Source organism: Notechis scutatus, chromosome 5, assembly GCF_049901735.1.
Source record: "Notechis scutatus isolate UNSWTSFEM ecotype Mainland chromosome 5, rNotScu1.2, whole genome shotgun sequence".
NCBI lineage: Eukaryota > Metazoa > Chordata > Lepidosauria > Squamata > Elapidae > Notechis > Notechis scutatus.
In genome coordinates, this window is record NC_142013.1 from 63,072,066 (window position 1) to 63,088,643 (window position 16,578).

Here is a 16,578-nt window from a genome sequence, read left to right on the forward strand (position 1 = left end):
AGATAGTGATGAAGTGTCTGTATCAGATGTAACACTGAAGGTAATGGAAATCCATATCTAACCACCTATTTATATCAATGCAATTCATATGTGGAGGACTATTTTAAGGAACTAAACTTTGAAGTTTCATCAGTTAGGGAAACAAACAAATGTAAAGAACTCCAATCACATTTTATTTTTACAAATAAAACCAATAATTAACATGAAAGTTAAACTATAGAGGAAGAAAATGAAACAGGACAGAAACAACTTAAATTGGAAAAATTATAATGAAACAGATGGAAAATCTAAGGAATGTATTTCATGAAACCAATGTCTAGCCCAGTGCTAAAGTTTTTCTAATATTTATAATTATCTAATGCTTGGGTAAAGCAGGCCCCTCTGGATGTATTCCTGAAGCTAGCAGAAAGCGGGCTGGAAATAATTTCTTCTTTCCTCTTGAAATTAGATGTCAGAAAGACTGATATTTAATAATAAGCATAATATTATCGGCAGTAGGATAATGACCTTTAGGTAACAAACCCTCAATCTTTATAGATAAGAACAGCACATTAAATAAACTGCAAAGGTATAATTGGGAAAGTGCATAATAAGAAAAAAAGGAGACAAACTAGACCTGAATTACCCTAGACTTAATTTACTTTGCTGAGTGGAATTGGCTAAATATAAACTGCTTTTCCTCTCTTTTTGGAGGTTATTGGAGAGCTATAGTTCTTTTTGGAGGTTATTGGAGAGCTATAGTTCTATCTATCTATCTATCTATCTATCTATCTATCTATCTATCTATCTATCTATCTATCTATCTATCTATCATCTATCTTAAAAGAGGTGTGTTAATTTGTTTTTATTCACAGTAGAATAGAATTGCTGAATTAAATAAAGCAGGATTTCTTTGCTTTTCTCACCTCTTGTGCAGCTTTTGATATTTTGCCACCTGTACGGTATAAAGAAATTATGAATACAATTCTCTTGTGGATACAACAATCAGAAACAAAGCTCTCCATCCCAGAAGTTACTGTCACAGATTTAGAAACTGCGGAGAAAAGGCTCAAGGAGTTAAAGGTAAACAGAGAAATACTATCTTGCATATCAACATTGAAATTTAATGTAAAAGCAGTGAGTTATTTATAAATGTGATTTCAAACATACACTCCTGAGTGCTAGATATTGTAAGATCATTCTTAGCCTGACTTGATAGAAGCTAGAAACTGATAATTTCACATATCACAGGATTTACAAAGTTCTCTGCAAGAACAGCAAAATGGAATCGATTATTTAAGCACAACTGTGGAAGAGATGTCTAAGACAGCTCCTGCAGGGGTCAGTCAGAAGTACCAGTCAGAAATTGAGGTAATCCTTAAAAGTTGGAAAAAGTTATCAACTCAGCTGGTGGAAAATTGTCACAAACTTGACGAACAGATAACAAAGTTGAAGCAGTTCCAGGTTGGTTGAAGTTGTTTTTTGTGGGCTAAATTTTACTAGATAATATTGCCAAGAGACTTCAGCTTTCTTGTTTTTATTTCCTTAATTTGTAGAATGGCAAACAAACAAGTTTTCTAAAAAGCTATTGAAGGCTGCTATGCTATTGATAAACTATAACATGTGTGTTTGTGTATTTTTATTTGCATAGAACACACAAACACTGAAGTATATTTTAAAAACTAGAAGTAAGAAGTTATTATTTTTGATACAAGGACACTTATATATGTGATTAATATAGTTATTTATTTTTATTTTTCTTATTTTTAAAAATATTTTTTGATACATAGTTGAAATTATCCCCTAATTTAGTCAAAATGGCATACTTTCATGCAGTGCAATGCTCTCTTTTCAAAACCAGAATGACACAAAAACCCTGAAAAAATGGATGGCTGAAGTGAATATTTTTCTAAATGAAGACTGGCCAGCACTTGGAGATTTAGAAGCACTAGAGAAACAATTAGAACAGTATACAGTAAGTTTCCATCTTATGCTCTATTTCATTGGGTGTAAATATCATATGCATAACTATTGTACAAATAGTTACTTATATTTTGTATATGTGGGTTTATATGTCTGTTTAGGAAAAGTGTGTTAGATATCTATGCAGCTATGGCTTCTATTGGGTTATTGTAGACATTTTTTTCATTTTATCATTATTTTAAATGGTCTTAATTTCAGTATTAAGACCATTTAAAATAGTGTTTTCTTTTCTTTTTCAATATGGTTAAAATTGCATGTATAAAAAATAAAATTGAGTACTTCCCTTTAAATTATGGGTAGCAGAAATGTAGTGAAACTGTTCTTAAAATTGTCAGTTTGTATGGACAATTCAGAATAAGTATGTATTAATATATCCATTTTCATTTTTTCCTCATTAAATTTATATACTGCATTTCTGTTTATATAATTATTCAATACAACATAACATTTTATGTTTTATTTATTGACTCATGTAACATATTTTGACATCCTGGAGATTTGTTATACATTGATATATTTTCCTTATCAGGCTTTGGTGAATGACATCCAGACAATCCAGCCTAATTTGAATAGTGTTAATGAGATTGGACAAAAAATGAACAAGGAAACAGAGCCAGAGTTTTCTTACAAATTACAGACTGATCTTAAAGCACTGAATGCTGAATGGGATAGTATTTGCCAGCAGGTATTCTGCCTATTAGGATATGTAGCATTAATTTATTTAAATTCCAGAGTGCTATTTAATATAATTTTCTCTACTTGGTACACAAATGTGAAAAGTAAGAATATATCATTCAGAATAATATATCTTTAATAACTATACTGTATATAAATGCATGCTAAATAATAAATGAGATAAACAAATAATTAATTCCTTCCAGAGTACAATACTTTGAAAGACCAGAGATTAAAGAATAATGATATACACAAAACATTTTGAATAATATATAGCAGGATATAATTGATTTTTATATCTTCATTGGCTTTCACTTAGCGCAAAATATTTTAATGTTATAAGTATAGAAAAATCACATATGTGCCATTACAATTCAGTTATACATCCAAAACTAAAATTTCAGTAATAAATAACTTGGAGCTCCAAATTATAGCATATTAGTTTTTTATGTCTGTTAAAAGCATCTCTCTGAGAAAAGCTTTATTTTCTCAAAAGAGTAATAGTAAATGAAAACAAGATTAATCTGGAACAGGCAATGCTACAGCATAAATTTGATAGTAAACTTTTGGATGTTTTGATATTGTTTAATTAGGAATACAGACTGGAGAAATAATGTGTACTATATGTTGTACTATATGAAAATGCACAATTCATAGTTTTCCCATGATGTGACTGCATTTACTTGTCATCTTTGTGGCAGGTCTTCATTTCTAAATTTATGGAAATAATATCCTCAAACAAAATAGGAAATGAATGCAAAATATGGATTCTTGAATTTTCCATTCCCTTTTCTACTAAGTGGACAGTAGAAGTAGCCTGACTAGAAGAAGAGTTTATATTTTCCTTTGTGTAACGAAGTAACTTGTTACTTTTGTATGCATTTTTCTTCCAGAAACTTGTCAGTGTTTAGGGATACATATGGCAATATTTGAAATATAAATGTTCTAAACATTTCAGGATTTTTTGAGGAAAAATAACTCTTTTTTATTATTATTAATGCAAGGCCTATGCTAAGAAAGCAGCATTGAATAACAGTTTGGATAAGACTGTAAGTCTACAAAAAGATTTGTCAGAAATGCATGAGTGGATTACACAAGCAGAAGATGAATATCTGCAGAGGGATTTTGAATACAAAACACCAGATGAACTGCAGAAAGCTATTGAAGAATTAAAGGTAGTATATCAAACTGAATTGTTTGATTTGTCTCCAATTCTACTTTAAAGTTACCATTACATATTATTTGTAGCTTATTTGAAAAAGTTGATCAAGTAATTTATTTTTTGTCAGTTAGCATTTCTTTAAAATACATTGCCAAGGTTATTTTAGAATTTAATTTTATTTCAAACAAAATTCTCCTCCCTTCCATTCTTTCTTCTTATCATATAAGAAGTAATTCCCAGACTGTTATTTTCTTCCATTCTTCCCAAAGTGTAGCCAGAATTGTATTTTGTCATTTGTATTTTCCATTCTTCCCAAAATGTAGCCAGAATTGTATTTTGTATTTTGGAGCAGGTTTGTATCACTTAACAACTAATTCTGTAAGTGTTTGAACGTCTGTTAGAATAGATCCTCATGGAATCCAAGAGAATCTTCAATACTCTGCTGAAATATGTGGCTATTCAAAATAGTGTTTGTTGCACTGCAGATGTAGGGCAATTCATCAGTCCTAAAATACCTAATTATGATTACTACTTAGAAATGAAAACATAAAATTAATTTTGTTCAATTTATATTTTCAAGTAGCCTCTCTCAACAAAAAATTTAAAGTGATATGGGCTGAAGTTGGGATTTCAAAAACCATGCATTTATAAGTCCCAAAGGTGCCTTTTCAGGAGGCAACAGGACTTTCTTGTTTTCTTTGAAGATGTTTCACTTCTCATACAAGAAGCTTCTTCAGCTCTGACAGGATAATGGGGAATGGAAGGATTTATATTCCTTGCAGACAGCTGCATCCTTTTAAAGGGTCATTGAAGCACTTGGAGGTTTATCTGTGTCCTCAGGGTCACCTGAATAGTGCTCCTGGTTCCTGTAGTCTTCAATTCTCACCCCCCCCCCCCGGAAATCCATTCCACATCATTCAAAGGGTGTTCATCCCAAATTGTATAGCTAAAAGTCTGTAGAGATTCTCAGTCATCCAGGTCATGGTTATCCCAAAGGTACTTTTTATATTCCTTGCAGACAACTTCCACATGAAAAAGCACCTTTGGGACAACCATGAGCTGGGTGACCAAGAATCTCTACAGACTCATGCATTTAGAAGGAAAATAATGTTCATATTTAGGCAATGCTAGATTTTGATTCTATTGAGGTACAAAATAATATTGTAGAAGTGTATAAGAAACTGCAATTGATAAGACTCTTACAGAAAGATGCTCTCTTGACAGTTTACCAGTATGGTTTATTGGAGGAAAAAAATTCCGATGGTGGCCCATTATTGAATAAGGAAGTATATCCATTATCTTTATCTCTAATATGGCTAATGCTTCTTTTTAAACAAATACTAAACCTGAAGTTTTTAATAATCAGCAGTGGTGAACATTAATAGTTCTTAAAATGAAAAGTTACATAGATTAAAAAGAAAGAAAACCTTATTTGTTTTAAAAAGTAAATAGTGTTATAATATTTGAGAAGTGTTTTTATATTATGCATTTGCACATGGTTGTGACATATGTAAAATTAAAAGTTAGTATAGCAGATTTAGGTAATCTCATTCATACTCATAGTATTTCTCATAATTTAACATTTTTATTGGGTTATAAAATAAAATAAGATACAAAATATGAAAATAAATAGGAAAATGATGGGGAGGAAGAGGGGGAAGAAAAGTGAGGGAGGATAAAAGAAAAAGAAAAAGGAACATTGACTACTGACCCTCTCTATTGCAGTAAAATAACAAATCGCAATAATATGAACAAGTTATTTCTATAAAGATTTATCAATCTAATCAGTAAAACCCAAAATCAAAGTTTCATTCTTTTCCGAGCACAAAGTTCAGAAGCAGTCTCCATGTGGAAATAAAAGTACTTATATTCTTTTCTTTAATCAAAACTTCAGTCAATGTTGCCATTTCAGCCAACTCCATCAACTTCTGCAACCATTCGTCCATGTTAGGAATTGAAGTGTCCGGGACTTCCGGTGGTGACATCGTGTCATGGTAGTGCAGAGGAACAGCGCTCTGTTCCTGTGCCGGAGTTTTTGTGTTTGGTGGCCATTCAAGGCAACAGTTGGTCCCGGAGGGACTAGCAGAGAAAGGGGGAACTCTCGGAGACAGTGAGCAGAGTTGTGGCTCCTAGCTGTGCGAAGAAGAGAGCCTTCAAATTGATGCAGAAGAAGCCGGCCTTATGGCAGACCCAGAGGCATGATGCACTGATTTGAAGAAGGAAGCAAAGACAAAAGACAGTACGGCAGAAATGGGCGAGTAGTGGATGTAGCTGAGTCTAGAACATCGGTGAAGATTTAACCGGAGGAGCAGCCAAAAACTGAAGTGAGCCTCTAATTGGAAAGGGTTTATCCTGGAAGACAGGTAGCAGCTGGATTTAGGAGCGGAACAGCACTTAGAAGTTAAGATAAAATAGCAAGACAGTAATAGAGGGAAAAAAAGAAAAAAGACAGGAGTATTGTTCTGTTTTGCTTTCTAGGAGAACAACTACAATATTGCTATTCGAAGATCTGTAATTTGAAGCTCCAACAAAAAAGAGACAGGTTTGATGGCCGTGAGAAGAAAGTTTGGGGGGATGACAGTGCAGACTGTGTGAGACTGCCATTGTGAGAAGATACAACAACTGAGAACTGAAGCAATAGTGAAATCAACTGGGAAAATGATATTTAACTACTAAATCTCCTATATGTTCCAGTGCCATTAGGAAAGTAGAGATTTATATTATATATGTTTTCTTAAGTTTTCGCGGGTATTTATATGTATGGTATTCAGCTTTGTTCAGGTATTTTCCCACGTCATTATAGTCGTGCTTTTAAAGTTGTAGCAACGTTTCGGCAGAAACTCATCTGCCATCATCAGGCTTCTGTATAGTGTTCGTCTGTGAGTCAGACTTTCACAGCCGTTTCTGTTTTAAATTTGGTGCTAGCCTATGCTGTGCCAGAATGGTTTTTTCTTCATCCTGATTGGTTGGGAGTCTTGGTCTGTGTTTATTGGTCTTGGAGTTTGCTGTGTTCTGCTTGATTGGTGTTTCTAATATCTTCTGTCTGTTTTGTAGCTTTTTTTGTCTTGATTGGCTGGCAACATTGTGTTTTCCTGTATTGGAGGCTTTTAGTGTGGCTTGCCTCCGAGTAAACAGACAGCTATCATTTATTAGGAAGCTAGGTTTCATCTGGGTGCCTGGTTGGGGTGTGTTTGAGCTGGAGGTATCAGGGGGTGTCTGTTTGTGCCCAGGTGTTTGCCTGGCTTGTGGTGTGGAGATTTTTTTGTTTGAGAGTGCAGGCTTCCAGATAATTGACAGTCTGGTGGAATCATCTCTTCTATTCATGCTTTCGGGTCTTTTTTCAATCTCTATGATCTGAAAGCGTTTTCTGTAACTCTTTTTCAAATGTTTTATACTCATCTTCTAAAACCTTAGTGGCTTGCCTTTTCCTAATATTCCTTTTCCTTGTATAATCTATTATCAAGCCTCTAGCATATGCCTTCATTGTATCCCATACATTCTGAATTGAGGTATCTTCTTTTTTATTTTCTCTAAAGAAAAAGGCCAATTCTTTCTCTATCCGCTGTGTGAAGTCCTTCTCCTTTAAAATAGTATTATTTAACGTCCATCTCGATCTTCTTTTTTGTCCTTTCCATTTAATTGTCACTGGATTGTGGTCTGCCCAAGTACTTGTTTCAATATTTGTTTCTTGAATATTAGATATTAGTTCTGTTGAAATCCAAATCATATCTATTCTGGACCATGATAAATGTCTATTTGAGTAAAAAGTGTATTGTTTGGTTTTAGCATTTCTTTCTCTCCATATATCTTTTAGGTTTATTTCATCTGTCATTTTAAAAAAGGATTTAGGGAGAGTCTTTCTATTTTGCTTTGTTGTTGTTGCTGTATAATCCAATTTGATGTCTGCAATTCCATTGAAGTCTCCCATCATAACTATATTAACATAGTCCAGTTCAATTATTTTCATATGTAATTTTTTATAGAATTCTTCTTGTTTATCATTCGGAGCATAAATTGCAATCAGGAGTGTTTTCATATTATTGTCCATTATTTCCACCATCAATACTCTTCCATCTTCATCAGTATGAATCAATTTTGCTGAGATGGTCTTTTTAATATATAAAACCACTCCTCTTTTCTTACATTGAGTCAAAGAAGTAAATATTTTCCCTAATTTTGGCTGGACTAACAATTGTTCATATTGTTTTTTAATGTGTACTTCTTGTAGACAAATTACATCAAATTTTAATTTCTCTAATTTATGAAAATTTTTCCTTCTTTTAGCAGCCGAATTAAGTCAATTTATATTCATTGTAATCAGTTTTTTCTCTTCCATGATTATGCTTTATAGTTAGGTTTGATAGCTCTCGTAGATCTTGGTTCATGTTGTTCTTTAGTTTCCACCTGTCCATCTACTGCGCCTTCTTCTTTTTCAGTCTCCATTTGGTCCTCTTGGAATTCAATTAATGAGACCTCTTTTTCTGCCTCTTCCTCTCTCCTTCCAAAAAATTCTGTGTAGAATAATTCTGCTTTCTCAATTGAATCAATTCTGTGTCTCTGTTCTTGCCATGTAAACATTAATCCTTCTGGAATTAGCCATCTATAATTCACCTCTTTTTTCAGTAACATTTTAGTTAAGAATCGGTATTCTCTTCTTATCTCTCTCACTTTTCTGGGTATTTGTTTTAAGACCACAATCTCCTTGCCCTTATATTTCAGAGTTTTCTCTCTTGCCACTTGCAATATTTGTGTTTTAATGGCTTTTTTTGTAAATCTGATATGAACTTCTCTTGGTAGGTTATTTCTCATCGCATATCTTGTAAAAACTCGATATACTTCATCTACTCCATCCATCATCTTCTCTTCTGTTATTTCCAAAGCTTCAGCCAATATTTCTATCATTATCTCAGCTAAATTTTGTCTTTTTTCTTCCTCTATGTTTTGAAATCTGAGATAAAATTCTGATCTGTCCATCTCCCATTTCAGCATCCCACTTTTATCTTGTTCAACCACTGTTAATCTGGTATCAATGTCTCCAATCTTTTTGTCTCTTTGTTTATTTTTTGGAATCTCTCATCATACTTCACCATCATTTGTTGAATATTCTCCACTTTTTCATCAGTTTTCTCTATTCTCTTTTCAATAGTGTCTGATTTTGTTTTAAGTTCTTGGATTCCTTGTATAATCATCTGTAAGGTCACTTTTTCTTGTTCTTTGTCTTGCTTTAACATTGTCTGGATTGAACGTTGTCCTCCAGGTGGGGAGGCGGAAGTAGAAGTTGAGGAGCCAGAAGCTATAAATTTCCTGCTCATTTTAAACAATTGAAGATCTTCAGGTTCTTCTGAACCTTAATCCAATTATGAAGTAGCTAATTATAATCCAAGATGAAAAATAAAAATGGTAAAAGGAAAAAAGCCCAATGATAATAAAAAAAAGGAAAGAAAATTTCTTCAGGTTCTTCTGAGCCTTAATCCAATCAATAGTTAAGTGAAAAGGAAGGGAAGAAACAAAAAAGTTTTAAAAAGAACAAAAAAAGAAAAAGAGAAAAAAAATTCTTCAGGTTCTTCACCACCTTAATTCAATTAAAAGGTCTCAAAAATAAAAAAATAAAAACATAAAAATAAACCAAAAGTATGGATGGAAAAAGCAAAAAATCCCAGAGGAGAAGGGGGGGGAAAGAATTTTTTTTGATGCTTTCCCTTTAAAATAGAAAGCAAAAATGGAAATATTACAAAAATAAAGGTTTTTTTTTAAAAAAAGAGTACAGTAAAGCTGGTAAGGAGGGGTAGCACAACTTAAAAAAAATAAAAAGAACACACTGCACTTTATTTAATCATCCAAGGCTCTTATTCTAACTCTCTTCTCCACAAACTTCAAAACCAAGCTTCAATTGTTGATAGAAATCCAGAAGAACACCTGCAATAACACTCTCCCGTGCTGTTCCCTCTATCTTATCACGTTGCAATGTCCTTGAAAGGGAGTCTCTGATCTTTCTTTCTCAGCTTTCTCAGCTTCGTCTAAGATATTTTCAAGACTCTAGTTGGCAGTGTTACAAGGTTTCTTTACTCTCACTTTCCCCCTCCTTTCCCAGGCAAAACATAATAGAAGTTAAAAAAAATAAAAGAAAAAGTATATATATAAAAAAGAAAAGTAACTAAAGGGAGCCTCTAACCTAAAATGTTGCAAAGTCAAAAAAGAGAAGAAAAAATAGATGTAAATAAGAAAAAAGCCAGTCCAGTAAGCAAATGTTAAATCGCGATTTTTTTTTTAGGGATAAAGGGTAATGTATAATTTCTTTAAAAAAAAGAAGATTCTGCAAGGTACATAAGATGGTATTGTAGTATTTGTATTAGAAATAGAAAACTAGAATGTTATAAGAATTAATAAAAGGTTAAAATATTGAAATGTTCAGTAATGATAGACTTTAAAATTTAATAAAATATTAAAGGGAATGTTTAAAATATTGAGTTTAATTAAAGAGTTTAATTGACTATTGTGTTGATGTTATTATAAACTTATTACTGTAGCATTTGTCTTTGAAATAGATAATTGGAGTGTTATAAGATTTAATATTTAGATTTATTATCTAATTATGTATTTAATCACTTTGGATTTATTATTTTTTCTTCTTTTTAAAAGTTAGTAGGTAGAATGTACTAAGCAGAATCAGATTGGGTACTAGGTGTTATTTTAAATGTTAACTTAGGGGGACGATAGAAAGGCATCATATTCTGATTAGTGATTTCAGGAGAAATCCTTTTTTTTTTACTATAGGGAATGAGATAAATGGATAATTTGGAAAGAATGGATAAAAGATACAAGCATAATGATTTAAATTAAAATGAATCAAATAAAATAGAATTAAGAAGAGTGAAAAGCGGGGAGAAGCTATATAGAAGATATAGAATGGTAAATAAGATGGGTAATGGTATATAAGATGAGCACGAATTTAATTGAAGTCCATAGAGAGAGAGGTAATCTGGGACCAAGTTACTTTCTAAAAAGAAGTTTTACGTTTTTGTGTTTTGTGTGTTTGTGTCTGTGTGAGAATTAATAAAACCTTGGAGGACTGTTGGATGAGAATAACGGTAATCAAATCAGAGAGAAATGAAGATGATAATTATAAATTGGATAAATATAGGGAAAAATAATAATAATAATGAAATTGAATAAGAGTTAAGAGAAATAATGAGAAATTTGTTAAGAGATATTTATATGTTCATATGGAAATGGTGTAAAACAGAATTATGCTATATAAAATAATGTTTTATTCGACTTGTAAAATTTATAATGGAAAGAGGTTTTATGTATTCAATGGTTAATGATGGTTTGTTTGTCTTTAAAATTAATAAAATTTGTTTCCAAAAAAAAAAAGAAGTCCAGTAATAAGAAAAATAAAAATAAAAAGCCAAGCCTTACTTTGACGTTTCCATTTAAAAACCGCCGCTTATTCCGTTCTGTCAAAACTTTTACAGATTTTTCCTTTTCCTTAGGGTGTCCCTTTAAGTCTTAGAGTAATAATAATAAAAAAAAGTTCTCACCAAACCGACACACTTTCTCTTTCCAGTCTCTTCCAATCGGAGCTGTCCAAACTTCAGCAGCTTTGATGGCTGCCTCTCTGCCGCCGGCAAGAAGGGCTTCTCCTGGATCAACCAGGGACTTTGCGGTGTCCCTGGGATCGGCAGGATGTGCTCTTCCCTTTCACCATCTCTTCGGGACGGTTTAGGTCCGTTGGGACTGTCCAGAGGCAAAGATATCGGCTGCAATCTCTGATCTCTATGACTCCTCTCTAATTCGATGATTTAGGAAGTGTGAATTTATCTTATTCCACATAACAGCATGCCAGCCAATTTGTAGATCATGTCCTTCAAGAGTTAATAGCCTCATTGCTTAGGATGATCCATTCTTTGATTGCATGCAGTATCGTCGTGACGTCAGCTCCGCCCCCCCATAGTTGCCTTTTTTGAAGTTATAATTGGGGATTGCATCACTGTGATGATTTTTGTGTGTTCGTATGTTGAGACAAAAGTTAATCATGTTGTGTGACTGTTGGAAAAGGGTTCTTTAATTTGTATTCCATAAATTGAATTCAAACTATTGCAGAAGATGAGATCAAGGCAGTTGTTAAGTCTCGTATTGTTGGGTTACTAGTTGTTCCATTCCCAGATTTGTTACAGCATTGTAGAAGGTTGCATGTATGGGTTCAGTTTTACATTCATTTAGGGTCCAGTTAATATGAGGTAGATTGAAGTCACCAAGAAAGATAAACGCGTGTGGGCAGGATGTTGCCCATGTTAGTAGTGAATTTAGCTTGTTTACATGTTTGATGTCATGATCAGGGGCTCTGTAACATAGTAAGAATAGAAATGTGATATTTAAGGACAGTTCACAGACAATGGTCTCAGGAAGAGCAAGCTCCTGGGTAACTTGGATGTTTTTTAGATGTAAGGACTTTTTATAGAAGATAGCAACACCACCTCCTCTACGGATTTCACGATCTGATCGGTAAACATGATAGTCTCTTACTGTGATAATGGAGTCAGGGAGAGATGCGTCGAGCCATGTTTCACAGACAAATATAATGTCAAATTTAGCCGTATTTAGTAAGAGGAGAAATTCAGGTATTTTATTTACAAGGCTTCTTGCATTGAGTAGCTTGCGTTTAAGGCCAGTTGTAGATTGAATTGAGGTAGTTAGGGGCATGTGTGCCTAGTCTTGGGTGATGGTGGGTTGGATGAGGTAGGGTTGGATGTGGAGTTGTGGGTTGTGCGACTTACTTTTGATACAATCAGCGCAGTAGTCAATGGACAGATCCTTCTCTCCATTGTCTAGATGTCTTTTGAGTTCATTGTGGAGTTCATGGGAGCGGATTCTTTGCAGTATGGATAAGTCTGGTCTTGAGTGAAGTTTTTTGTGGTTGGGATTGGTTTTTGCAATGGGGTTTATTGGATGAATGAATATGTGTTTGCTGGACTCATTTTTGCATACAACTCTATAAAATTTTGGGACCACTGAACCATAATTTTACTCTAAATCTCTATTACTCCTCTCTAATTCGATGATTTAGGAAGTGTGAATTTATCTTATTCCACATAACAGCATGCCAGCTAATTTGTAGATCATGTCCTTCAAGAGTTAATAGCCTCATTGCTTAGGATGATCCATTCTTTGATCGAAATTAGTGCTGCACATTGGTATAATTCCCAATCCGGAAGTCCAAAGCCATCTCTGTATCTATTCTCTTGAATTAATGTTTACTTTATGCAGGGGTTTTTCCCCTCCCATATAAATTTAGTCACCACCCTATTCAATTCCCCCCCAAATTGTATTAAATTTTATAGGAACCATCTGAAATAGGTATAAACACCTTGGTAACAGGTTCATTTTTATTGCTGCAATTTTTCCTACTAGGGATAGCTGTAATTTAACCCATATTTATCAATCTTCTTTTGTTTGACTCATTAATTTATCATAATTATCCTCTTTTAATGACAGGCATCTTGATGTCAACCAACTACCTAAATATTTAATCTTATTCGCAATTTGAAGTTCTATTTCCTTTTCTAATTCTCTCTTTTGATTTTCTGTCAGGTTTTAGTTTTATTTTTGTTAATCTTGAGTCCTGCTACCGTGCCATATACTTCTATTTCTTTTAATAGGATTTTCCCAATCTCATTTGGATTTTCTATGAAGAATACCATCTCATCCGCAAACACTTGTATTTTGTATTCTTCCTTCTTTATTTTAGTTCCTGTGATTCCCTCATTCTTCCTAATTTGTGTTAAGAAGATTTCTATTGCGAGAATAAAGATCAGAGGTGACATTGGACATCCCTGTCTCATTCCTTTCGCTATATTGAATCTTTCGGTAAAATTACCCTTAACCATTACGCTTGCTTTCTGGCTAGAATACATTTCTGCTACCCTCTTTTCGAATTCTGGTCCATATTTCATCTCTGTTATTTGCCTAAGAAAAATTCCCAATTTAGATTGTCAAAGGTTTTCTGTGTATGCAGAAAAATCAGTGCTGCTTATTTCTCTGGATGCACTTCGTAATATTCCAGTACATCCATTACTATCCTAATATTATTTTTAATTTGTCTTTTAGGAAGAAAGCTGTTTTGATCTACATGTATTATTTTATTCAAAATTATTTTCATTCTATCTGCCATTATTGTCATCAATATTTTATAATCAGCATCTAGCAGAGAAATTGGCCTATAATTTTGAATTTGAAAATGATCAGTACCTTCTTTCAGTATTAAAGTTATATACAATTCTGCCCACGATTTTGGTAATTTTGTTTTTAATAATGCTTTGTTATATACCTGTAGCATCAACGGTTCCATAGTTTCATACATGATCTTATAAAAAATCCCCTGGGATCCCATCTGGTCCTGGTGTCTTATTATTTTTCTGTTTATCAATGTCTCTTTTTATTTCTGTCTGTGTTATTTCTTTGTTTAATAATTCTCTATTCTCTTTTGAAATTAATGGCAATTTTTTTTCTTTTAGATACTGTTCTATCTCCTCCCTTATTTTATTCTTACTGTATAGGTTTCATAGTAATTTTGTATAATCTCCCCCTCCCCCCCCCCCAATTTGGTTTTGGGGATTCCCCTTGTCATCTTACAATATTTGTATTGATTTCTTTTTCCTTTCCTTCTTTAATTTGTAAGCCAGCCATCTTCCGGGCTTGTTTGCTTGTTCAAAAAATTTTTGCCTAATTGATTTTAATTTTTTTGCATATTCCTCCTGATTTAATAATTTTAGTTTGGGTTTAAACTTAAAAATAGTTTTGTGATTTCATATTTGAATAGTTTTGAAAAGCCTCTCCTCTGAAATTATTTTGGATTATATTAAACTGTATTATGGTTGGCTGCATGGTCAGCCAGATGTTTAGACCGGATTTCACATTTTGATTCACCTTTCGATTCTTTCCCAAGATTTAGCTGTTTAATAGCATTAAAAATATCATCACAGGAAGTAAGCTGTGCCATGAAAAACTGCCTTTTGCAATTGACTGAAAGGTGATTTTGTCAATATTGATAATCTTCAAGTGCTGCTCTGTATGTTTTGGAATTACATCCAAGGTGCCTATTACTATTGATACTATTTTTACTTTCTTTAGCCATATTATTACTATTAATATTAAACAAAGTCATCATTTTCAACCAATCATTGCCAATGTAATTCTGTATAACTGCTCACTTCTCTCATATAGCAACAAAATACCAACTGGAACTTTTTACGTCTAAGGCAGGAAGATTTGGAGACCCCCATAAGTAGAAAAAAGTTTATACAAAAAAAAATGCTTCATGCTTTATTGATTTTCATGTTTTTGCTATTGATTAAATGAAAATTTCTATATTATTATTCACGTTCTTAACACAAGTAATGTCATGCAAATTCAGGAGAGTAGACTGCATTTCTTTTAAATCCTAGCTGTTGCCTTTTTATTTGTATAATATTTTATTGGCATAATATTTATTCTACATTTCTGTGTTTGCAGAGAGCAAAAGAAGAGGCCCAACAGAAAGAGATGAAAGTAAAACTTCTCACTGATTCTGTGAACAATTTTATAGCAATAGCTCCACCTGCAGCTCATGAGGGTTTAAAAAAAGAACTTGACGTTTTAACTAAGAATTACCAGCGACTGTGCAGCAGGATAAATGGGAAATGCAAAACACTGGAGGTTGGTTCTTTCTTAAAACTAAAATAAGAATGTTTCTAGGTTTTTTCTTCCTCTGACAATATCCTACTCTTTGTTAATTTGAGAAAATTAATATGGAGCTAATAAAACTTTCGGAGTTTGATCTGAGCTTCTTTTTTGGAAAATATTAAACTACAAAGAGCAAGGGTGGGATGCTACTGGTTCTGCCCGGCTCTATAGAACCAGTAGCTCTGAGGAGCAGCAGAGACCAAACCGATTCTGTGACTGCTGCTGTTTGGCCCACCTGCCTGCCCGGGCTCTTACCTGTCCTATATTTCCTGCTTTTTCAACCTCAGCTGCTTTGCACAGCACAGCTGAGGTTGAAAAAGCAGTAAAATAGTGGCTTTTCAAATGCTGAGCACTGCACGCAGCGCTTATCAGCTGTCCTGTGCTGCCTGCACAGTTTAAGGTTTATTGCACGCGTGCACAGCAGAACCGGTAGTAACACCGATTGAATCCCACCCCTGGCAAAGAGGTATATGTATATATATGAAGTAAGATGGTGAGTGGTTAGGTCCAACTCATATATATTCCCTGCCTTTGTCATAAATGCCCAATGGTTACCAAGTGCCCAAATCAGGGGTGGGATTCAAAAATTTTTAACAACCAGTTTTGTGGGCATGGCTAGATGGGCATGGCCGTGTGACTGGGTAGGTGTAGCTTTCTTTCTTTTTTGCATTTTTTGCCTCCTGGGCCTCAGGGAAGCCTCCTGGGCGAAACAGTAAGACAGTGAGGGGGATCCTGGCACAGCTGATCATCAGAACAGCTGATAGTCTGGAGGGGGGGAAAGGAAATACTTTGAGGAGTTACTGGACAGGGGAGAATGCATTCAGTGATGTTGGGCATGTGCGTGATGTTGCACATGCACGATAAGGACTGACTGGATGGGGAGGGGAGGGGCAGGGCCAGCCAGAGGCACAATTTGCTGGTTCTCCGAACTGCATAGAATCATAACAACTAGTTCTATAGAACCTGTCTGAACTGGTAGAATCCCACCCCTGGGCCAAATCATGGTCATAGAGTTGCTATGACTGTTGTAAGTGTGAAGACTGGTTGTTAGTCACTTT

At 33.9% G+C, this 16,578-nt stretch overlaps 1 protein-coding gene across 7 annotated transcripts in view; it reads left to right on the forward strand.

Moving 5' to 3' along the window:
- Positions 1 to 16,578, forward strand: part of DMD (dystrophin) — a 1,185,061-nt gene that overhangs the window by 353,879 nt on the left and 814,604 nt on the right. For all 7 annotated transcript variants that reach the window (XM_087966867.1, XM_087966866.1, XM_087966869.1 and 4 more), the window contains exons 21-26: positions 917 to 1,062; positions 1,231 to 1,443; positions 1,841 to 1,954; positions 2,492 to 2,647; positions 3,642 to 3,812; positions 15,311 to 15,493. In XM_087966867.1, coding sequence (XP_087822993.1) covers positions 917 to 1,062; positions 1,231 to 1,443; positions 1,841 to 1,954; positions 2,492 to 2,647; positions 3,642 to 3,812; positions 15,311 to 15,493 — 983 coding nt within the window. The remainder of the gene's footprint in view (positions 1 to 916; positions 1,063 to 1,230; positions 1,444 to 1,840; positions 1,955 to 2,491; positions 2,648 to 3,641; positions 3,813 to 15,310; positions 15,494 to 16,578) is intronic.